Raw genomic sequence first — 23,842 nt, forward strand, 5'->3', positions numbered from 1 at the left:
GAATATTTAGTTTGCATGTGTGTTTGTTGAAAAGAGGCAAAGTTTTACAATCACACCTGTTAGAATGATTGTGCTCCTGGGAATCGAAACAAAATTAAGCTAACAAAGAAGGAATAGAAACACAGAGACATGATCAAAGTGAAGATGAAAATGTCTTATTCATACACCTAAAGGCTTTCCTCACTGTAGTTTAGTGAGAAGAGCAAGTTAGGAACTGTCTCAATCTCTTTTGTGTCTATACAGAAAAATCTCTGTCTTGAATAAAATATTACTGTAAATCTCAGTCCTGAAAGCCACGGCCTGAAGCCCAAACTGTGCAGCAGAGCTGCAGGCACAGTCCCCTCCTGAGGTAGTGCAGCTGCTCATCCCCCCGCGGTCCCTGTGCACGGCAGCTGGTGTTCCGCGGTGTCGTGGTTTGGAGTGATACCACCCCGAACCCCGCAGTTCTGGTGAAATATTGCAAGCAATGGGTCTGAGTTTGATCTCCAAGATTTCAGACTAATTCAGCTGATTTGCAGTCTATTATTTAGGCGCTAGATGTCACCATGTGCTGCAAGCACGAGCGGGCTGTGCTTGCTGGTAAACAAAGAGGAAATCGCTGGAACCAAAGTTACGTGGTGCATTGTTCATAGACATATAACCCAATTACCACTTTGTTACCACGTGTCTGAATTTTCCCAAGGAAATAATTATGTTGGCAAACGTTGGCTATTTCCCGACGTATTTCACTGGAGCGTCTCGAATCAGATCGCGGCGTTTTTAATTTTTTTTTTCCGATTTATAATGAGTTTGGCCCAACCTCGTTGCACAGGAAACGGTGGGAGGTCTGAAGCTTAAGACAAGCCCAATGTCAGATCTACATCAAAGCTGACAGCCTGGGAGGCTGAGGTGCCCTGGGGCTCCGGGTCCTCAGCAAAGGCAAGTCCTGGAGCTTCACAGTCCCTCGTAATTTCTAAACCAATTGATGCTCTTTGGTGTGTAACAGTTACAGGAACAGGTTCCTTGAAATTCAGTACATTTTTGGGTTTAGTTTGATTTTGTTTCAAATCAGACACCAAAAAAAAAAAATAATAATTTAAAAAAGCGCGTTGGAATCAGATTTTCCAGTCATCTCTTTCCTCAGATAAGACTGCCCGGACTACGACTGCTGTAAGTAACTTTGTTCGCTCTCCCCGGTCAGCTCAGTCAGCGCGCGTGTACCGACAGCTGCCCCGTGCTTCTGCCCTCTGCTACTGTAGCCTCCGATGCGCTCCATCCTTCCATTCCCTCCCCCCCCCCCGTTGCCTCTACGAGGGCAGCGCACTGTGCCTCTCCCCGATGCCTCCCGCTTCTTCATCTGCTTTTGCACCCCGCGGACCTTTCACAGCGCCCCGGCACTACCTGCGCGCTTATACTGCGGACTTTCTTCTTTATTTTATTTTTAAAACTCGGACATGGGCATTTACCGCTGCCTCTGATATTTTAGTTGTAAATCAGCTTCTCTCCACCCAGCCCGGAGGAGACCCGTAGGTCAGGGCAGGGGTGTAAAGTACCCCTCCACCTCTTCTTTGCCCCCGTAGCGCCGGGTGCTGCAGGAGGCGGGCGGGCGGCCGGGCCGGGGGGATGCAGTCCCGTCGGGAAGTTCCCCGGCCGGGCCGAGGGGATGCAGTCCCGCCGGGAAGTTCCCCGGCCGGGCCGGGGGGATGCAGTCCCGCCGGGAACCCCTCCACCCAGGGCGGGAATCCCTGTGCTCGGCGGAGCGGAGCCTCCGCCGGGCGGCCCCGGCGCTGCGAGGGGCGGGTGGGCGGTGGGGGCGGCCCCGCTCCGCCCCCGGCGCGGGGGCGGTGGGAGCGCGGGGGGCGGGGCCGCGGGGCGCAGCCGCCGCCGCTCGGGGCCGGGAGCTGGGACTCCCCGCGGGGGTTCCGGTCGCTGCCAATTGCGTAAGGGCGGCAGCCGGGGCGGGGAGCGGCGGGACTTGGCGAGCAGTCGGCGGCCTCCCGCCGTGTCCCGGGCGGGGAGCGCCATGCCGCCGCCCTGAGCGCGCCAGCGCCGGGCCCAGGTGAGAGCACGCCCGGTCCGGCCGGGTCGGCGCCAGCGTCGAGACGGGCCGGGCCTCCCGGGGCGAGCGGGCCGCCGGAGTGCGGGCCGGGCTGGGCTGCAGCGCCTGCCGGCGGGGCTCTGCCGCACTGGCCTCTTTTGTTCCCGGGGCCGGCGGGAGGGGAGGGAAGGAAAGTGTGGAGAGCAAAGGGAGGGAAGGACGGAGCGGGGGCAGCTGCAGCAGCAGGCGGCGGCGGGGCGGAGAAAGCCGGGCAGCGGCCGCCCGGGGGAGCCTCCGGGGCGCTTGGCCTGTGCCCAGCAGGTGTGGGCCCCGCGACCCCTCCGCGGGTGCTCGGCAGGTGCGGCGGGGCCGCGCTGGCTGGGCCGCGGCTTTGTTGGCGCGCCCGGTGGGATGCTGCTGGAATCGCAGTGGGAAGCAGCTGGGCTCAAATCAGCATCACGGCAGGGACTGCGCTGGGACTTGGTAGGTATCCCCGAATAATCGGGTTATCGTGGAGTGCCTTCCTGGTGACTAATAACTAGTATCTGCTTTACTTGCCCAGAGGCACGGAAGAAACAGTGGGAGTTGTACATCGTCTCAGCCCTTCCAAGAAAAGAGGGTGTGCGGTGATGAATGCCCCGCGGTTTTGCTACATCACAGCTTAGGTGAGAGCTGTGTGCTGAAGATGCTGTCCTTGTTTGTGCTTTACATGTGAAGTAGTGGGACGGATTCTTTAAAAGGGGGGAAATTTTAAATTCCTGAGTAGTTATAAAAAGAAAATAGCACCTGGGCCTTGACAAAGACTAAATGAAGATAAAGCAGTACTTCGTATTTTTGTGTGACATTAGTCAAGTTTTAATGAATCACAGAAAAATTGTGAAATGATGAGAAATGGCCTATGGGTAGCAGTAGGGAGGAAGGGATGTTCATCTTTGTTCTTAGGAGTCTGTAGCTCTTCAATGTGCTTTGTCTGCATAGATCCTATGCGCTGCCTGCGCAGATGTAAAATCTGCCTGGTCAAGTTTGTTGTGCCTGTGCCTCCTGCTCTCTCCCTACTAATACATACAAAGTCTGTATACCAGGGACTTTGAGCTAGACAAAGTGTCCAGAGGAGTAACAGTTTTATGTAAAGCACTCATAATGCCCCCATCATCAAATTTGAGAAGAAAAAAGTGAGAGGGAAGAGGACAAAGACAAGGGGTGTTGTGAGGTCCATGCTAAATGAGTGTCTTCTAAAATTCAGCATATGATCTGAACAGTAGCTGGGGAGTGTGCTATTTTAAGATGTGGATAGGTGTTTTTCAGTGGCAGACTGTAGGGTTTTTTAATTATGAATATTATCACTTTCATCCCCACGGTATTTTGTGGGGAAAATGGTGGTGAGGGTTGGCTGGAAACTTTTAGCCAGTTCATCAGACTTGTTGCTGGTTGGTGGAGACACTAACTGGTAGAAGATGGTGGCCCCTGTGTGGAAAAGCCATTGTTTTCAGAAAGCTCTGTGAAATCCATTAAAGGTTTGCCATCTGTAACAGGTCCTATGGCTAGAAGAGTTACCTTTTGGTGACACAGCTCACATTTCTTCCAAGTTGACATATCAGGGGATGGAGTAGGGGTACAAAAAGGTTGTTTTTCCTCTAAGGCATGAGTATAAAGATAGGTAGAGCACAAACTGGGGGACTGCCTTGGTTATTTTACAGCGGTTTTTTTTTTTTTTTTAAATTTGAGTTAATACATGTTTTAGTAGCTTGTACTTAAAAGGAGGGTAGAGGTTTTATTTCCTTGAGTAATGAGAGAGTGCAGTGGGACAGGTGCTTTTCAGTCTGATTTAAATACTTCGAAACAATATTCTTATCACCAAAGATGCAAATAAATGCCTGCATGCCTTGGACAGTCTGGATTAGAAATGTTCTTTAATTACAGATAACTTATTAATTTGCTTTTAATACAAAGCACAGTCGTTAACTTCCTTTATTGTATGTCTATCATGTTTCAGAAAAATTCTGTTAAACAGTTTTAGCGTGCTTTTTTCTGTGTGTTTTGAGGTTAGTCAGTTCAGCTTCTCGCCATGGAAGTCTTGTTTCCAGAAAATGAGCAGTGTTCTGCAGGTCATTATTTTTTCTCCATGTGAGGAAAAAAAGATGGACATTAGAAATACCAGGGACCTTACTTGGTGACTCAATTATGTCTTTCTTACCTGTTGAATAGGAGGTAGCCCTTTGCTTCTTTACCTGTGAGATGGCTCTTACCACACTCTGGAGCTCCATCTCCTCTTCGTTTTGCCTTGTACATGAGCTGGGGGCATGTGGGGAGGAGGAGGAACTTGGTCCCCATTGTTTGATGGGGGCTGATGCTGCAGCCTCTACAGCTGTAAGGCTAGACCCTTGCCCCACAGCTAAAGGAGCTTCTTGACTGATGGCCTACGTGGGAAACTTGTCCCACAGTGCTTGCAGCGACACTGTTCTTCACCTGTGTGCTTGAACCAACGATTTAAAAACCTCAGACAAATCTGGTAAATCTCTCTTTCTGTATATTAAAAAATTATAAGAGTGTAGTCTTAACTGTATAAATAAAGTTCATGCTTAGCATTACTAAGACAGTTTTGTAGAATCATCTAACATGTGCATCAAAACATGATTAAAATCTGTATTGTAAATTGGAGTTTCTTGATTTAAATTGTGATTTTTAGACTTGATTCATTCTCAGCTTATTTTTACAAGAACGGATTTCACTACTGATTAATGGAGGTATTTTTGGCAATTGTTTGTAGATATGGGTGTAGAAATCCACTGAAATATTTTCTTGGAATAGTAAAACTGAGAAAGAAAATGGAGAAAGAGTAGAAAACTCTATACCTTTATAAAATATGTGAGGGAGAAAAGTGAGGTGTTTGCCAATATTGAAATGAAATACTGAAGGCATTAAAGAATGCATACTTTAGAACGGATTTTATTCCTTTGGTGTGAAGTAGTTTAATGCAAGAGAACCTGTCAGCAGCTCTTCTATCTTTTTGGTGCATGGGATTAAAGAAGGGAAATGTGAAAAAAAGCGTAGTGCAGTCCTGCAGGATGACCAGCTATACCTGGCAGGATGTTGCAGTACTTAGCGGCTGGGTGCACATTTCTTGGAGTTTCCTAGAATGGAATTTACCACAGTAAGCCAAAATAAGAATGTAGCCACTAGCTCAGCAGAAGGCATACTTAATGGTGGATTACAGGTCTTTGTTTTGCTCTTTGAAGACTTACTTCTGTTTTGGGATATCCCAAATATGCTATTTGTGACTTTTATAAAAGGAAAATAATAGAACATGTTTTTTATTTTATAAGATTGTACAAAAGTTTCATGTTAAGTCAGTGTAAGTTTCAGTGTAAGTTAAGTCACTGTTTGTTTTTCACCAAGCTCTCGACTCACATAGTTCTGTGATTCCTGTGATACCTGAGAGCCGTGGAGGATGTTGGCATTCAGATATACAGGAAGTTATTCTTTGATAGTTTATTGGTAGAAACCCTTTTCACAAGACTCTTCCTTCGAAGGCTTTGTGCCCTGATGGGTTTAGCTGGTATGTGCTGTGCCGTTCTGCTGCATGTCACCATTCCTACAGCAAGTGAAAATTGTACTTAAGTTTCAGGTACTGTGTATCAGTCTGGTGTGTTAATGTAAGCTGTCACGTTAAAGTGTATTTTATGCTGACAATGTCAACAGACAGTTGCAGTGGCTGAGCTGAGAGGGATTTGATCCTTAGAGGAGGAGAGGTGATTTTGGAAAAGTGAAGGCAGAAGACAGTTAAATGAGATCTTAAAGCATAGTAGAAGAGTGACCACATTGTATCAAGCTTAGTGTCCATCCAGGCAACTGCCAAATGTCTAACAATTCTGAGGAAAAGGCGTCTGGTTACTACATAATGATGTTACTACATAATGATGCTACTGCTTTCAACCTCAAACAGCTTACTGCTCAAGGACTTCCTAAACTTGAGGCAGTATTACTTATCCATCAGCCGAGACTGACTTTTCTGCAGTCTTGTTACTCTCTTAACCTACGTAAATTCTTGGAAGTCCATAGCATACAGTACTGAGTCAGGCTCAGAAACCTCTCCGTCTCAGCCTTTTTTTTTTTTTTTTTCCCTTGGAAGAGACATGAACTCATTTGCATTCTTCCTGCTACTTCTGACTGTATGGACCTGTGTCATATATCCTCTCTCTTAGTCATCCACCACCAGGATGAAGAATCCTTTGGGAGTGCAAACAGCTAAGAAGTGCTGATGTCACAGCTGTGTTCTCACTGATATGATTTGGAGCTCTTACTTAATTTTTTAAGGCATACTCATTTACCTTGGCTCCTACAAATGCAAGACAACTTCAAAGAATGTGGGTGTGCAGCTGCAACAGTTCAGCTTTTCAAGCAGCATTGTTTTATTTGTGGTTGATGCACAGTTAAAAACAGTCCCTCAAGTAAGCAGAATAAGGGGTGACATATCATTTACTGAAGGTTGAGTTGGACTGAGAAAAAAATTACAAGAACTTAACAGCTTTGCCTAAGAAGAAGGAAATGCACATGCTGGTATGGAAGAGAGCATATTATGCTACTGATTATTGTTTTAAATATAATTTAAACATGACAACCCTCTGATTATTGAGTGGTTCTGTCAGTACACTGAGGAGTATTTTTGCTTGTATCTGTTGAGCAAAGCTAAGCATGGGATCTGACTCTTTTCCCCATTGCCTGTTATATTCTGTACTGTCATATATGCTTATAATCTTAATTCTTATAATCTATTTATGAGAACTTTTCTAATTTGAAAATATTACTTTCCTCCTCTTTGGAGGACGATTGTAGACCTGAACTCTGTTTCATCAGTGATTCAAGGTAGTGCCAGAACTGGACTTCACCTCTCTGAAGTGTATTACCATTTACACAGAAAACTTTCTGCAGTGAAGTTCTAAGATGTGGCTGTGTGGATGGGATTTGTGTTTTTCTCAAGACTGCAGATAGCTGTAGATACCACTTCTTATTGTCAATGTGAGAAGTAGTTAGGTTTTTTTGCTGTTTTGTGTGGTTTGGGTTTTTTTTCTACCATCATATTCAGGTTCTCTAAGGTGAACACAGCAGCAAATGCATCACTTTCACATGAAGGTGTTGACTTAAATGGAGCTATTAATTTACTTAAAAGTAGACTTGTACTCAGATGCATGACTGAGCTGAGGAAAAATAAAGTGTTTTCTAAACTACCCCTCCAATGTCCCTGTGAGGCTAGTGACCTCTTTTTGTTTCTCATATTACAGCCTTGGGGCTGAAATAAGCTGTGACTCATGCAGCAAGCTAATAACAGATGGGTGATTAAAATGCAAGTTTCCACTCTTGTTCTCTTAGACAAATTATTAAATCTTTCATTCCTGAAAGTATGAAACAGTAAAAATTGTTCCATTCATGTTGCTTATTTCAGCCCATGTGCCGTATTTCCTGGTGTGCTCTCTTGCATCTGCTGTATTTAAGTCGTCAATCAATTCACTTGCATGCAAAGAAACAAGTGATTTCTGCATGGTTTCCTCCAGCAGAACATGCTATTGTTTTAACAGTGAATGAAAAACATAATAGAGTTCCCCAATTTATAAGTCATTTAGAGAGGTTAACTGTATCAAAAAGAAATATAGACAGAAAAGCAGAATTCACTCTTAAGTGTCAGGTACCATTTTAGATACACTGACCATGGTTTGCTGTGGCTTCTCAGTTGTGTTTCTTTGTTTTAGTGGGCAAGACTTGAAAATACTACAGTTGTATTTGAGCAGACTAAAATAGCAGTGTCTTCTGGTCAGTTAAGAATTCTTGAAAGCTTGCAGGACAATGTTTGGAAAAAAAACATGTCCCTGCAATTTCTGCAGTAAGACACATCTCTGCAGAAGTACAAAAATCTGTAAGTTTATACATGAACTTTCTGAAAAATTAGATATTTCATCTGTTGCATCAAATACTCTCCTGACAGTTGTGTAAGTGAAAACAAGCGAGCTCTACAGAGTTTATTCACACAAACTGTGGGTGATGGACAAAAGCCCAGTTGTCACTGGAGTGGGGAACCATTTTTCTTGTACAAATACCCATTTTGCCTCTGATCTTTCAGTCTTATCCCTAATGGTGATCTACCAAACACCTTCACAAGAGGCTAGGAATTAAATTCAGGGCTGTCCTGTATACTGTAAGCCATGAATCTGATAGTGCTTTTGCTTGACATGCTATAATTTCATACTTGTCCCCATAGACATACTTGTATTCCAGAGGCTACAAATTACCTGTCTACTTCCCTTGGGAAGCAATCATCTCACCATCCTCTCCCCCTCACCCTGTCATCCTTTCTAATCCATAGCTAGTAGCTTAATTGTTTTGTATATCGTATCACCTAAACATACATAGTTCAACTTTCCCTATAATTTTGAAATTTGCTTCTGACCTGGAGAGAGACTAGTGTGCTCTAAGATTTCATTGGAGCAGCTGATGAAGATTACTTCTATCTATAGACCTTGTCTTACAGTGTAAATATAATGCATGCTTTCACTTCTGTCTCTTGATACGTGGTATCAGAGTGACTCTGGACTCTGAAAGATTTGTTTTAGGAAACATGGTCCTTGGCTCAAATGGTTGCATATCATGCAATTTTGCATGTTTTCTGTATGCCAAAAAATTAAGTAAAAAATAGTAGTGGTGGCATGCAGCAAACAGCTTGTTTGCCTAGAAGATGTCAATAAGAGTTTTTACACGTTTTTTTTAAGTCAGCTGGGATTTTTCAGGCTGTTATAAAAGTTATTGTCATTTCCAACAATTACTTAACTGTATTAGTGTGTTTTAATGTGCACATATTCTTTCCAGCTTTTGTACACAGGTGGAAAAGTGGGTTCCTACAAACATTGCTGTCTGTGGTCATAGTGAATAGGTAGGTGTAATTTCAGAATAAGGAAGTAGAAGAAAATGTGGAGCCAGACAGGGAAATGTGGAAGCAGATAGGAAAGCATGTGGGCACCCTGTGTATCTACAGGGAACTATTCTTAATGGTGAGGTTGGGATTCATTGAACTGGGGACTTCCAGGGCACTTGAAGCATTGAATTAGTATCTCCATTGTAGTTGACCAGCTTGAAGGCTTGTAAAAATGTGCATGTCGTACTTTAGGTGTTTGGTTTATATCACTTTCCGTTCAGTAATTGTACCTACTTAGAACCTTTTTAATACTGAATTTTTGTCCCTTTTCTTGGGTCTCTCACTGCACTTTGATTTCATACCAGACAAGTGCCTCTACCAGGAAAGCAGCAGTAACCATTGCGGTGCTGTGTTGCATGGGGAATTTTTTTTTTTGTTGGTTGTTTTCCTCCACCTTTCCTCAGCCTTTTCCTTAGTGGAAATTATATACTCTGAAATTAGACAGAGGGGTAATAGGTCAGCACTACAGCTGGTGGTGTTTGATAGCCCAGCTCAACAGAAGTGTGTGATTTTTTTTCTGGTTTCTCTTTTGTTTTATTTTTAAGAGGTATGATCCTTAAAACATACTTAAAGTGAAACATAAATTTCTTTGCACTGCAGGGAAGGAAGCATACTTTCTTGACAAAGTTTTCAGAAGGTGCAGGGGTGTGGGAGTTTTCTAGCATGTTTGATGGGTTTTATTTGACAGCAGAGAAGCGTGAAATATCTTGGAATATTTCTCACATTTTGGGTGGTGTCAGGTGATGTTTTGAGTTATCTGGTGAAAGAATCTGATTACTTTCCAGGAAACCAACCCCAAAATGAGTAATGGATAAAGTATGACACTTGCTTCTCGGCACACGGTCACGTCTCAGGAGGTTCAGGTGTTATTCCTTGGTTGTACAGTGCATATATTTCTAGTTTCTGGCAGTGTGGAACAACGTGGGCTTTTATGAGTGTGATAGTGGCACAGGTTAAAAGTGGTGAAGGAATTCTTGAGGAGACTGGAGATGTTGCAGCCTGTTCAGCAGCTCATTGCTGTCTGCCTGCTGGGGTTTGCTGTCTACACAGCTCAGATGCTCTGTAGGCAGATCCAGACTTGCAGGCATTCACTGTTTTCACTTAGATGCTGTGCAAAACAAAATTTTTTAAGTTTTTATTTTGGGTGGTTTAAGCTGAGTTGGCTGATGATATCAGTATGAGAATTACTTGCTTATGTTTTAGGAAGGGGTGCATGAACAAAAATCTGGATTGTGTGGAGTACCACTACTCTTGCTGAAGAGTGATATGCAAGTAGTGCAGTCATCCAGCAGATGGATGGCGACAAATACTTTGTGGGCTGAAGCATCTGAGATATTCCAGCTGAGTCTGTTCATAAGAAGCTTCCCTGGTACTGATGAGCTGGAAGCACATGTTTAAGTGTGACCTAACTAAAAGCTGTGTTGAATAATGGATTTAAAATCTTGCATGATACCCTGTTGAAGGGAATACTGAATTCCAGTTTGGGAATACTGAAACAAAGGCATACCTGAATGGCATGACAAATAGCATTTGTACAGATTGAGCTCTGTATAACTCTTAGGTAATTGGTTGTATATGGTGCAAGAACTTGACTGTTACTGAAAATAATTCAAAGCAAGCTGCAAAGTAAAATACTGCATTATTCTCAATATTACAGTACAGTTGTAAAATTGCATGGTGTTCTTGTCTGAGGTTGTACCATCAGGAAGAGATGCCCAGATCATGAGCTACTTTAGGAGACCACAGCATAGGCACAGGTTAAAGGGAAACATGGAGAAATTCAGGTGCATGGGAACTTGCAAGGAGATGGGATATTTAGGTAGTTCAACAGTTTGTGGTTTTTTGTCCTGCATTTTACTCTGTAAATGCATTTACAGAGAAAAATTTGTATTTGTGTGGTATTTGTGACATACAGACTGTATTCATGCAATCAAATAATCGCATTCTCTGAGGCATAACTGGACATACAACCAATTACTATGCATGCATTTTTGTGATGCTATCTGAAGGCTTCCACAGAGTGGAAATAAACAAGCCAATAATTTGAATTCAATTATCAATTTGTCTTTTAAAGAAGCCAGTAGCTGCTCTACAGGATAGAAGAGATCCTTTTTCAGCTAGAGAATTTCAAATAATACATGAAGAGGGAAGAAAGTGTTGCAATGGTTACTCCTATTTCAATGGAAAACTATATGGTAATTCTCTAGCATGTCCTAAGTATCTCCTTGTGGCTTTATTTCATTATTTTTATTTTGAAATGGGCAGGAAAGCAATTCTGCAGTCTCTTTTCCACCTGTCTTTGGGGGTTTCCAAAATGAGATTTGCAAACAAAGCAGAATGCTTTGTACAAAACAAAATATGCTTGAAATATGACACAAGTGTTTTCAATGTCTGTTGTAAGGAATGATTTTTTTTTTTCTTTAGGAGTCTGGCAGTACTTTGAGACCTTGATAGGCAAAATTGGTAAAATTATTTTGTAAAACTAAGTTTTGTATGGCCAATCTGGATTTAGATGATATAGCTGAGTAATTAACAAACTCATTAACTCCTTGTGTCACGCTATAATGAACCCTGTAGTTATTTTGTCGGTGTCACAGATAAATGCCATAAATGAAAAGTTTTTAAGTTTAAGGAATAAGGGTTTCAAATCATAAAATAAAATAAATCTTAATGTGGGATCAGATTTCTTAAAACTTTTAATCAACAAGTTAGTCCAGTATTTGTTTCAGCTAGACTGTCTTTGAATTAGTTGAAAAGCTCCTTCTCTGCTTAGCTTTTAACACCACTTCTAGAACATAGAAATGATTGAATTTTCACTGCTGAGAGATGACAAGTTGAGTGTAAAAGCACATGTGGTGAAAGCAAACTGTTCCACTGCTCATAACACATTGGGCAGTTAAGTCTGGGAAGAGAATATTATGTTTGGGAAATAGTTTCTCAAAGAACAGAAAGGAGAGTGGTGAAAATCAATTTGCTGTAACGAACAGGTGCAAGAAACACTGCTGGAGGACTTGGAATAATTTTTGCACTTTGGGATAGCTACTCCAGTTAATGTTTCAGTGCCTTGATTGTCATTGTGTATACATCTGGAGATGCATTGTCTTCCGTAAAAGGATTATCCAGCCTGTTCAACAGTAACAACTCTTTTGCCTTGAAACAGTGAAGTATCAAATTTTGCACCATGAGAGACAAAAGGCTCCTTTGCTACTTCTCAGAATAAGATTACAGTTGTCACATTTCTTCTTCATCAGCGTGCCTGACACTTCAGAGTAACCCTTTTTTAATGGAAGAGAAAGAGGATCTTTATGCTCTTCCATTATTAGTAGTTTTTATTTTCCTGATTCACGTTGCTATTTGATACACATGACTTATGCCTAAATCCCCTTCAGGATTTAGTTTAAAAAGTTATGTTTCAGTTAACTGAAACTTGAGCAGCCTTCTCAAAAAGTTCTATCCATAAGAAATGTTAATAGTAATGAGAAAAATAATCAGGCCAGCTTTGTGAGTACTCTACAACACTGTTGACTGGAAAACCTGAGAAAACAGTCAAATGCAGGTTTGTGTCTCTTAAAGCAGAAAAGTGTGGTGGGTTAGAACTGGTGGTGAGGATGGGCCAGATAGTGATGGCATTGGTAATCATTCTTCTTTGAGTGCTTCAGAATAAAGGTGGAAGCAGTACTAGTAACCGAAATAAATGCAGCACTCGCTTCTGGGTGATAGGTACATTGATATGGAGGAGACATGTTGCTTCCAGGCTTTGTGTCCAAACTCAAGTATCTCAGCAGTGAGGAAAACCACAAGGTTTGCTGAATGAGATGCAGATGGCTCTCTTATAGGACTGTTCCTGAGGCACGTTTACTAGCAATTAAATCCTACTGTAAGTAAAGTTTGTGGGCCCTGTATGCCTCAGCTCATTAAGAGTGTTGACTAAGTTGTGTCAGCATGAATAGACATAAAATAGTATTTTGTATTTTGTATATTTAAATGCATTTTACTGCTGCCAGTGTGGAAGGAAGACTTGTCTCTTTCAGCTTCTTTTTCATGAAGGAAAACAGTGAGGATTTTGTTCAGCTCCTGTGCACAGAAGAAATACATTTAGGCATTCTTTACATAACTGTGGGGAAGCAGGGGTTGCTAGCTTTCTCATTGTTCAGCTTATTTCTTAATCACAGAATACAAGTTAACTGTGAAAACACTCTGAAAAATACCTACTGGAACTATGAAGAAATGGTCTGTGCTTTACTGGGTTCCCACACCAGATGCTTTTGAGCTTAATTTTGTTGAAGATACATGTGCTATTGTTCCATGCTTTTTATACCATGTCAAGCACCCAGTAGCAACTGAGTGACTGATACTTCATAAATAGCCACAGCTTCAGTGGCTGTTCTTAAGAAATGTGGCCTAAAGTTGCCTGTCGTTGTTATTTCTTTTTTTCTTTTATGTATTTTGATCTCTGTTCTGAAAGCCCGTCTCTTATCTTTTCCCTATGTGTGTGTGTGTGTGTGTGTTCCAGTGACTTTATAACATGCAAGACACTGATGCCAGGGGGAGCTCCCCTGCATTCCTCCGGCCTCAGAACGGGAGCAGTCACAGGTCTTCGGGGTACATCCCAGGGAGAATTGCTCCTCTCCGTCCCCCACCGCCCTCACAGAGCCATGCTGCTGCTGAATTTACCTCGGCCAGACAAGAAGCCCGGACAAGACTTCCATCCCTACCAGTGGAGCAGCACCGCCGACAGGCAGAAGCCAACAGGCATAAAAATACTCTTATTTGCTTTGCCATTTCTAGCCTTTCACTTTTTGTTGCACTGGGGATTTTTTTGGGAATAGCTTCAAAATATGCTCCAGATGGTAAGTTCTTTGCAAACAAAATCATCCTAGAAGTTATACTACCTGTGATCATAACTCAGTAATTCAGCATCAGGATTAGTGTTGAAAGTTAAGTGCAAAAATAGGACACTTAGTGCAATTTTAACATTGAAGGAGGCAGTGTTTGGGGCAAAGATCAGCTCCTTTTTATGTTATCAGTGTCATTTTTATTATGCATGATTTGATTTACTTAAGTGAAACAGGCATAGCAGTAAATAAATCTTACTGACTGAGGGGAAAAAGCATGAATGTTTTATAAACGGAATTATTTTTGTCTGCAGAAGCTGTCTCGTAGGTTCCTAAATTGTAGACAAAATGAAATCCTTATCTGTGTAAGCAGTAACTGAAGAAGATAGTAAAAAAGCATTCAAGTAAAAACATTTAAAAATCTGGGAGAACCTATACCAACTGTACATGTTTGCTTTGTTTATACACAGATTGGGCAGGGCCCTTTTTTGATCTATTAGTCTTGATTTATTTTTTTTTTCAGCTCATTTTAGAAAACTGAGCAACTTTTGTGGAATTTGGAGAATCTCTGAGATGTGTCAGTGTCTGTAAAGCATGAACAGGTGATGTGATTAACTGCTGATCACACAGTGTACATCACTCTGGCCAGTTACTCCTTGGAGCTGCTGTGAAGTGCAGTTGCTAGTTGCTAAATGTTGGTAGTATAGTTTGGAGCATAGGTTGTTTTGGTTGTTTTGTTTGAATTTTTAGGGTATTTTTAAGGCAGAAGTCTAAAAGCTAAAAGCTAAAGAGGATTTTGAATTTAAACTGTTGGCTCTTTTAATAACAGACTTCTCACTAGCTTTTGGCATAGTGATTAATAAGATGCAGTTTCCAAAGTCAACGCAACACAGGCTGAACAAGTCAGATAATCAGTTGAAGATTTCAGATGACAGTACAGAATGAATGCACGTATCCATCTGGACTGCTCTTGGTGGTAGCTTGCTGAGATATCTTCTTGGGTGAAGTTACTGAGTATTCTTAATAATAATGAAGGAAAGCAACAAAACCTTAGGGAGTAGTAAATGGAAGGTTATTCCTGTGTTGTGATCCGGATCACTGGTAACGGGTACATATGCGAGTAAGTGCTTCAGTTACAGACACATTCACAGAGGACTGAAGGGTGCCTCACCCAGTTGACTCTGTGAAGTACTTTGAGGTGAAGTCAGGCTCTTCTCAGTGGTGCTGAGCAATAGGACAAAAGTTAATGGACAGAAACTGATGGCACAGGACATTCCACCTTAATATGAGAAAGAAATTCTCTGCTGTGTAGGTGACCATGCGCTGAAACAGGTTGCCCAGAGAGGCTGTGGAGTCTCCCTCACTGGAGGTATTCAAGAACCGTCTGGATACAGTCCTGTGCTGTGAGCTCTGGGATGACCCCACTTGAGCAGGGAGATTGAACCAGATGATCCACTGTGGGCCCTTCCAATCTTACCCATTCTGTGATACTGTGAAATCCTGACACAAGAGAAAATCCTATAAGCACCAAGGAAAGTCTGATTGACGTATGGTTGTTGGAGCAACTTCCCAGAAGTTCTCCAACAAGTTGAAATGTTAATACGCTTAGCTCCAACACAAGCACATGCAGTACTGCACTGAATGACATCAGTTCCAGTTAGGTACGTTCTTCCTCAGGGCTAATTGGAAATGCATACTGTTAGTACTTGTAATGGCTGTTTAAAAGGCAGTGGAGGGAATGTGGCACTTGGTAGTAATTGAGCATAAATCCTAAACCTCTGGCTTACCTTCCCCAAAGGGAAAACGATAGTCTGCATTTCTGTTCCTGCCTGTCAATTGGTTTCTTTTTTCCTCCTTGCTTTTATCATCCTGTCATTTCTTTTTTGAAGGAGTCCTGAACACTGGAGATCAGAAAGAGCACTGGAAATGCAGTTTTCTTCCCCATTTCCCTGGGGTTGTGCTGCATGGTCAGGATGACAAGCTGGGGAGGTTTTCAGTGGAAAGTTCTGCTTTGCCATTGAATCTCTGGGCTGGAGCTTGCCCAGGATAAACAGGATCCTCAGAAAATTTAGCTGCCCAGCTGTGATAAACTTATGCTGAGCATAATATAACACTGATAACTTTTAAAAACTCCAGACAAGATGTCTAAGCAGGTAGAAAGTAACTATTTAACTATATCTTCAGAACTGTTTCCTGCTGTCTTTTCTCCTGCCAAGTTTCATATGCTGGCTTCATGGAAAGTTCTAGAGTTTATTTTTTGTCAGGGTGTTTTCTTGTGGGTGGGGTGATGTATTTTTCCTCAGCAATTTGCAAAAATTTCACTTCCTCCCCCCCTCTATTAGAAGGAACAAAACCTTAAGGAGAGTTGGGTCATTTTTACAGAAATGCACTAGAGCAGAGGCTTGACTTGAAAAGTTTTCAACATGAGTGACTAAATTTGGCAAGGTCATCACTACCTACTGGTTTCTGATCTGTTCTGATTTCATTTAACCTTAACTGTAGAGGCAATGACTATCATCTGTAAGATGTAATCAGTAATTTTGGAGGTAATATATGATGAAGTTCTAAATATTTGATGTTTCTGTGCAGCCCATTGCAGTTGCTAAGGGAGAATTTTAAAATACTTTTGCTGAACACATCTGTTTGCCATGCCCCAGAAGCATGTTTGCATTACAGGAGTGCCCGTTTCTGATTCTGATGGCATTCTTGATGGATTGTAATGTACAATAGATATTAAAATTGTATTTTTTTTTTTTAGTTACTGTGCTATACCCCTTCTTTCTGACTCAACAGAAAAATTTACAGTCACTAGATCTGCTCCTGTGAATCACACTAAGCAGAAGTCATCAGGTTGCTGACTCATGGTTTCCTCACATTGCCCTTTGCTACCCGCCAGGAAATAAGTGTTTCTTCACAGCGCTTGTGTGTGTGGTATCTGGGGAAAAGGGGTTAGGAACTCTGCATGAGTCAGACAGTAGACTTGCCTTTATCTGGTGAGTGCTCAGCAGTCTTGCTAATTGCAATACTTCTTGCTTTTTGGCTTTCCCTTATTGAATTACATTTTCCAAATGCTGTCTTCATAGGATACTCCCAAAAGATTTAATTCTGTTTTTCTTTTTATATTGCTGCTTATATGTCTTTTGCCCTTTCTGCAGTTTGCTAATTTTTCTGCACTGGTAGTGAAATTTTGGTATATGTGGGTTTCCTGAGTTGGGAGGAATTTGATAAGCTGAGAGTTAATACTGAAGGAAAAACATTTCTGTCAGCAAAACTAAGGCTGGCTTGTGTTAAACTTGTGGATAGGTTTTGCTTTCTTTAGGTTTTGCAAGAATGGACTATTGCTAATAGCTTTCTGCCTCTGAAGTTGCACTTCACGTGTGGGTGTTTTTCTTCAGAAGATAGATTGTGCAAAGGCTATTCTGATTGTGACTTTCAATTCGGCTGCCAACATGTTTCTTTTGGCATCTTTTTAGTTGTCTTTTGCATATGAAAAATATTTTTAATCTGACTTTTGGTAACATATTCCAAGGAATATACTTTCCTTTTTATGTGGTATGCCTGTGCTGCTGCATTACTCAGATGCTTAATATGCTAAAGAGGTATGTGTTGTAAATACTACATTGCTTTAACTTCATCTGAAATCACACAAACCTGTCACTTCCTGCTGCTGCCTCTCCTTTTCTGGCCTTGTAGCTTGGTGTTATTGCCTGTGTAGTGCCAGACCTTCAGTGGAGTTTCAACAAGGATTGCATGTGTCTCTACTCTTGTATGGTTTGTAGCCTGATACTTAAGCCGACTTCCTAAGGGATACAAACCAGTAAGTTTAAACCCAAATGTCTTGTCTCCCAGGAAACTGCTATAGCCAGTTAGGTATTGTACTAAATATAATAAGGATGTCTTGTCCCTCTTTTATCCCTTGCCTGCAAACCTACACTGAAAGAATTGATTTGGGTCCTTAAAAGCAAGATGGTATCAGGCTTTCTGACATAGGGAAGGGACCTTGAGGGAGGTGAGATACCTAGATGCCTAACAGCCATGTTAGTTAGCCTAGATAGCTGGCCTAAGACTTCCATTGCTCAGTGTGACTGCTCTGCATCTGATTGCATCCTTCTTGCCTCTTCTCGTCTACTACAGGTGATATAGCAAATAAGAAAAAGATCAGATGGAGTTCAGAAGTATCTATTGTCAACAGTGTGTGGTTATCAGTAGTTTAATACAGTATAAGAAGGCCTTCCTACCCTTGAGAGTTTAGCTACCTTTCATGTGTCTTTTTGGCTACTCACATACAAACAGTGGCATCAGCGGGTGCAGTGTTGTAACCACAGAAAGAGGTGGGAATCTTTTGTGGGTGACTGACTCTCTTACTTGTGTTCATCCTAATGATGCCTTGATTGATGTGATGGTGTTTGTTTTTTAAAAGTTGAATTTCACATTATATTGCAGAGAATTGTCCTGATCAGAATCCTCGTCTTAAAAACTGGAGCCCTGGAAAAGATCCTGAAAAAAGAGTTTTTATCAAAAAAGGGGATTTGTTTCGTCTGAACTCAGATGCTACAGTACACTCTATAGTTATACAGGATGGAGGTATGAAATAGCAGGATAAACACCATGCTTCAGTGTTCTGCATATTTTTTACTTCTGTGGTTACATAAAAATATATTGAAAGTTTACATTGCAGCTTATTGACCAGTTGCTGTGCTTTTACTTTTCAGCCTGCTACCAGGTCAAGTATGTAATTCAAAAGATGAATGAACACTGTAGTATCTTTTCAGTGCATCACTGATAAAGTTTTCTGTAGGATATATAGTAAAAAAAGATTGTTTAGTAGCCTTCTTTGTACAAGATCTGCTTGTCTTCTGCTGGTACCTCTTGTATATTAGTAATTCTACTAAAATGGCAGAAAATAATTAGGAATAAACCAAGCAAATTCTTACAAAGATAAATCACAATTGGTAGCAGTTACTTTCCTAAATATTCATAAATATATGTAAGAACATAACAGCTCAATTTGTGGGTGTGGAAAATAAATCTGTAATTTCTCTGTTGTTCTTGTTGCAGAAGTTTTTTGAGTCTATCTGAATTTTGCTTTGACATACAGAAATATTTTCTTTCCTTTAGGTATACTTGTTTTTGCTGATGATAAAGAAGGTTCTAAAAATATCACCTTGAGAACTCGATTTATCCTGATAAAGGATGGTGGAATGCTTCACGTTGGAGCAGAGAAATGCCGCTATAAATCCAAAGCAACTATTATTTTGTATGGGAAATCAAATGAAGGTGCTGATGTGTTAGAATTTGGTGAAAAATTTATTGGAGTGGGCCCTGAAGGAACACTGGAGTTGCATGGGCACCAGAAGCTATCGTGGACTTTTCTGTCAAAGACTTTGTATTTCTCAGGGCTGGCCTATGGTCCTTATACATTTAAAAAGAATTTTTCCCGAGGATTAAATGTTAGAGTGATCGATCAGGACACAGCAGAGATTTTGGAAGTGCTGAAGTTTGATACTCATGAATTTTCAGAAGAAAGCTTGAAGCTCCAGAACTTACTGAAAAATGGAAGTCCTGGTCGCATTATTGCTATTGCTGTAGGAGATTCTGCTGCTAAAAATCTACTGGAGGAAACCAGAGTGACTATTCAAAATCTTCTGGGAAGTAAGTTTGTCAGAGGATTAAGTTACAGGTAAATAATTTATTTTCCCTTTTGTGCTAAGTAAAGATGAGATGCTGATTTGGGGGATTTGGCAGTGTCTGTTCATAAAGTTTTCAGAGAATTCTCATGTTGTGCATACTGCTGCAGTAATAGTACTCAGTGATATAGTGCAGAGACTGATAGTTACAGATATTTGTGTGACAGACTTTATTACTTGTAATTGCTCTCTTTCACTGTTCTTTACAGAAATTAAAAGTGGGTGCAGCAAGGATTTTTCTGTCATTCTAAGATGCAGGTGGAAAACAGCTGTTAGGTGGAGCTTTTAATGCCTCTGATTTTAGAGAAGCAAGGAATGGAACTAAGTGATTTTTAAGGTCCCTACCAACCCAAACCATTCTGTGATTCTAAGGGATGCTAATCCCGGGTATCAAATACCATCTTACTCATACTCCTGCACTGTTGAAATGGAAGTACGTTACTCCTCCATTGAGTCTGCAAAGGAACTGATCTCTGGAATTTTTTTGTAATTGAAGTACACTTACAAGGTGTTTCTGTATCTTTTTACCATTCTTTTCGATTGGTCAGGATTTGGTTGGTGAGAGAGTAGAAGAGGTATAACAGGAATTACTAAAGCAGGAAAGTTAAACTGCTGTGCCGTTCATTTAGTTGTTGCAAATGGCTTTTTGCAGTGCATGTTTTGAACTTGGCTTTGTGCTGCAGAGGGTTGTTCATGCTACTCTGGACACACAAAGCAACGTACCCAAGGTGGCCAAGAAGGCCAATGGCATCCTGGCTTGTATCAGCAATAGTGTGACCAGCAGGACCAGGGAAGTGATTTGTTCCTCTGTACTGAGCACTGGGGAAGTCACACCTCAAGTTCTGTGTCCAGTTCTGGGCCCCTCACAATCAGAAAGACATTGAGGTGCTGCAGTTTGTCCAGAGAAGGACAATAAAGCTGATGAAGACCTTACCACTGTCTACAACAACAAGAAAAGAGACTGTTAGCTAGGTGAGGGTTGATCTCTTCTTCTAAGCAGGTAGTGACAGGACAAGAGGACTTAATTGCAAGCTGCACCAGGGGAGGTTCAGGAATTCAGCAGGAATTTCTTCATGGGAGAGATTGTTAAACATTGGAATGGACTGCCCAGGGAGATGGGAGGATGCCCAGGGATCCCTGGAGTTGTTCGAGAAATGAGTGGACATGGCACTTAGTGCCGTGGTCTAGTTGACAAGGTGGTGATTGGTCTCAGGTTGGACTTAATGATCTTAGAGGTATTTTCCAGCCTAAATCATTCTATGATTCTGTGTTGTCGATACAAGGGAAAGTATACCCAGTCTACTAAGCGACTGTCAGTCTGTTCTTCAGCTTCCATTGAGGCAATGTTGTATAACCTCTCTGTTTTGTCCAGTATTTTCCAGGAAATTGGTCATTTAGTTTTTCTGTTCTATTCTTATCCCTTACTAGCCCCTAACATCTGGATTCCTGTTAGTTTCCTCCCTATACTTTGGCAAAGGCGGGCTGGCGTGTCAGTCAGGATGGCATGTTCTGACCTCAGTTCCTGTCAGGAATACATTTATGTCACTGACTGTGTAAGGGTGGGGTCATGGAATGGAAAGCACTTGCAGTGCTGCCTCCGAAGCAGTTTGGTCAGAGATGCTAAGACCTGGATGTCCTAAAGTAGAGCACCAGTTCTGAAAGCAGCAAAGCCCCTGTGGCTTTGGGTTGTTCAGGTTGTGGTGCAGCCAGCCTGACCTGTCCTGAGAGGTGTAGATTTGTGGGGTTTGTCTCTGCCTGTGACCTCCACACAGTTTGTCTGAAATGAGGAATTTCTTCAGCCTGCAACTGGGAAGAAGCAACCTTTTTTCCTTCTCTGCTGAACTGATTCTTGTCTGTTTTCCATAGTCAGTAAAGGCTCTGTAAGCACATAAAATTGTTTTGTTCTGCTGTGGAAGATGGGCGAGAAGCTCTCCCCGATGGCTCACTGAGGGTCGTTTTGTTAAACCTGTAAAGCTAGTGAAGAAGATTTCAGCATGGAGGTGAATACTCCATTACATCCCTCTCTCCTTCTACCTCTTCCTGCAAAATAACATGCATCGAAATACCTTTATTTTAAATGTTGATATGTGAAACATTCAGATTGTTTGCTGCTGCTGCTGAAAAGCTGAACCAATATGTACTATTCCTATGAACATGTTAATGAATCCCAATCAACAAAAATATCAAGAAGGGACTGAAATAAAGGCAGCTGGATTGAAGGTGGTTTTAATATCTGCCTTTAAATCAATCATTAGCAACAGACTGTATTCCAGATAGTTGAGACTGTTTTCATTTAGGGTGAATGATTCAACTGTAATGGTGCAAAATTGTCCAGCTTTTTTAGATGATCTCGACTACTTCCTCTGTACACATGATTATGGCATTACAGAGGACAGCAAAATAGACTTGTTTTTTTGAACTTGGTAACAACTTTCTGTGGTGTGTTGTTTGCTTTTAATTTCCAAAAGCTTAGATGCATTGAGCAGAACCATAAGAAGGGCAAGTACATCCAGGGCAGTTCCCTGCTCTGTGCTGATGCTCAGCCAAGTAGGTGTCCAGCTGAGGGGTGGGCTAGGGAGGAGTGAAAAACAACGACTCTAGGTCTCAACCTTCAGACATTTTGTTGATCTCTTGTGCAGAGGTTGTATAACAGCATGTGGTTCCTTTTCTGGATCTGAGCATCCTGAAAGATTCAAGAGCTATTGCCTGTCCATCCCAGTAGCCAGTGTCAATGGGTGCTGTTGGCCGTGTCCATCCCTCCTGGCCTGATGAACACGTGGTCCCCTGGGAGTCCTGACCACTCCTTTGGGATGCTGCTGGCTGATGGCAGCGGTCCATGGCAGGAATGTTGGCACTGGCTCCTGGTCCTCCTGCGCCCTACTAATGCTTTTTGGGAATAGGATGCTGTATTGCTTTTGTCTGTCGCTCATCTCTAGCGATTTTTGCTTTTGGAAAAAAGTGTATCTTGTTGAATGTTTTCCTAAAAATGTATATGGAAGTCTTCTCCAGTGAGAGCTCTTTTATTTGCCATTTTGTATATAGGACATCCAGTTATTTTAAACAATTTTTCTTTTCTATGAGGTCTGCCCATTTTCTTCTACATTTTGAAGTTGCATTTTAAAATTAATTTAGAAGAGCAGACAAAAGGGGTTCTTGACTTTGGTGCTCCTTGTCTTTTCCTTTTTTTGTGAAGAATTTGTTAAAAGCCATTTTATTTAAACATTTACTTTTGATTTTCACAGGCAAGCGTGGGCTTTAGTTGGTGTTATAGGTGGTGGAAATTCTTCCTGTAATGAATCAGTGAGAAACTATGAAAACCACAGCACTGGTGGGAAAGCTCTTGCTCAGAAAGAGTTTTTCACAGTGGACGGGCAGAAGTTTGTTGTGAGAGCTTACAGCGAATGGAATGATGGTAGGAAAGTGTTTTTTGAAATCCTACAGTTGGAGAAGAAGAAAAATATTATATATGCCTTTTTTTTTTTTTTTTTTTGCTAGAGATGTTGGTTGCAATTTAAATTTTTGAGTGCTACTGTAAGTTGTTTTTGCTTGCTGCGGATGAAATATGAGCACACAGTTCTTCAGTGCTACCTGTTTTCTTAATCTGTTTGTATAGAGTATGTGATCAGTATCAAATATTAAGAATCTTAATTTTTAGTATATTTAAATGGAGATAGGAGTGTTATAAATGCTGATGCTTTTTTAAATTTATTTTAGTAATTTTTTGGCCATGTATATTTTAAATCTAAGCTTTCAAGATGTTGATTGTAGTGCTAAAAAAGAAAACTTGATAGAAGCCAAGAGAAGTGTTTTATTCTTGCTACAATTTTCTCTTGCTGTTTGAATGCTTAACTTCAGGCAGCTGTTCTCATACAAAGTTGAATCTCTGCTGTAAAAAGCTAGAAAGCCTATCACTTATTTTATCCTTTATTAATTTTTTAAACTTAAGATAGCTTTGATCTGAGGTTTTTATGGGTAGTTACCTTTTTCTGGTTTTAGAATTATTAAGCAATATAGTGTTTTCCTCAAAAGAATTTTTTTATGGTAGTCATGTGTTTACTTGTTAGGCAATTAAGCCATTTGGTACTACCCTTTTACTGTTCATTATGGCCCTATGAATATGTATAGACTTGTATTTTTGTGGATTTTTTTAAAAATATATCTTTTACTTGCTGGTGCTGTAGAGTTAAGTTCAAGAGTTAGCAAAAGCAGCTGAACTTATGCAAATCCATCATAAGCTAGTGAAATATCATATGTGTGTAATTTAGTCTGCCAAACTGTTCTATTAGTTGTGCTTAAAAAAAAAAGTCCCTCTACTTTTTTTTCCAGGGCCTTGATTACATCT

The 23,842-nt window shown here is 41.3% G+C and overlaps 1 protein-coding gene across 5 annotated transcripts in view; it reads left to right on the plus strand.

The window, feature by feature from the left end:
• Positions 1–1,001: 1,001 nt before the first annotated feature.
• Positions 1,002–23,842, plus strand: part of CEMIP2 (cell migration inducing hyaluronidase 2) — a 49,647-nt gene continuing 26,806 nt past the window's right edge. Inside the window, exons 1-6 of one of the 5 annotated variants that reach the window (XM_032675275.1) lie at positions 1,969–2,038; positions 2,580–2,682; positions 13,492–13,828; positions 18,257–18,397; positions 18,932–19,493; positions 22,743–22,912. In XM_032675275.1, coding sequence (XP_032531166.1) covers positions 13,504–13,828; positions 18,257–18,397; positions 18,932–19,493; positions 22,743–22,912 — 1,198 coding nt within the window. In that variant the 5' untranslated portion in view covers positions 1,969–2,038; positions 2,580–2,682; positions 13,492–13,503. Of the gene's footprint in view, positions 1,150–1,949; positions 2,039–2,402; positions 2,683–13,491; positions 13,829–18,256; positions 18,398–18,931; positions 19,494–22,742; positions 22,913–23,842 lie in introns of those variants that run through there. The other 4 variants (XM_032675276.1, XM_032675277.1, XM_032675273.1 and 1 more) reach the window with 4 other exon arrangements.

Source organism: Chiroxiphia lanceolata, chromosome Z (assembly GCF_009829145.1).
Source record: "Chiroxiphia lanceolata isolate bChiLan1 chromosome Z, bChiLan1.pri, whole genome shotgun sequence".
Taxonomy (NCBI): Eukaryota; Metazoa; Chordata; class Aves; order Passeriformes; family Pipridae; genus Chiroxiphia; species Chiroxiphia lanceolata.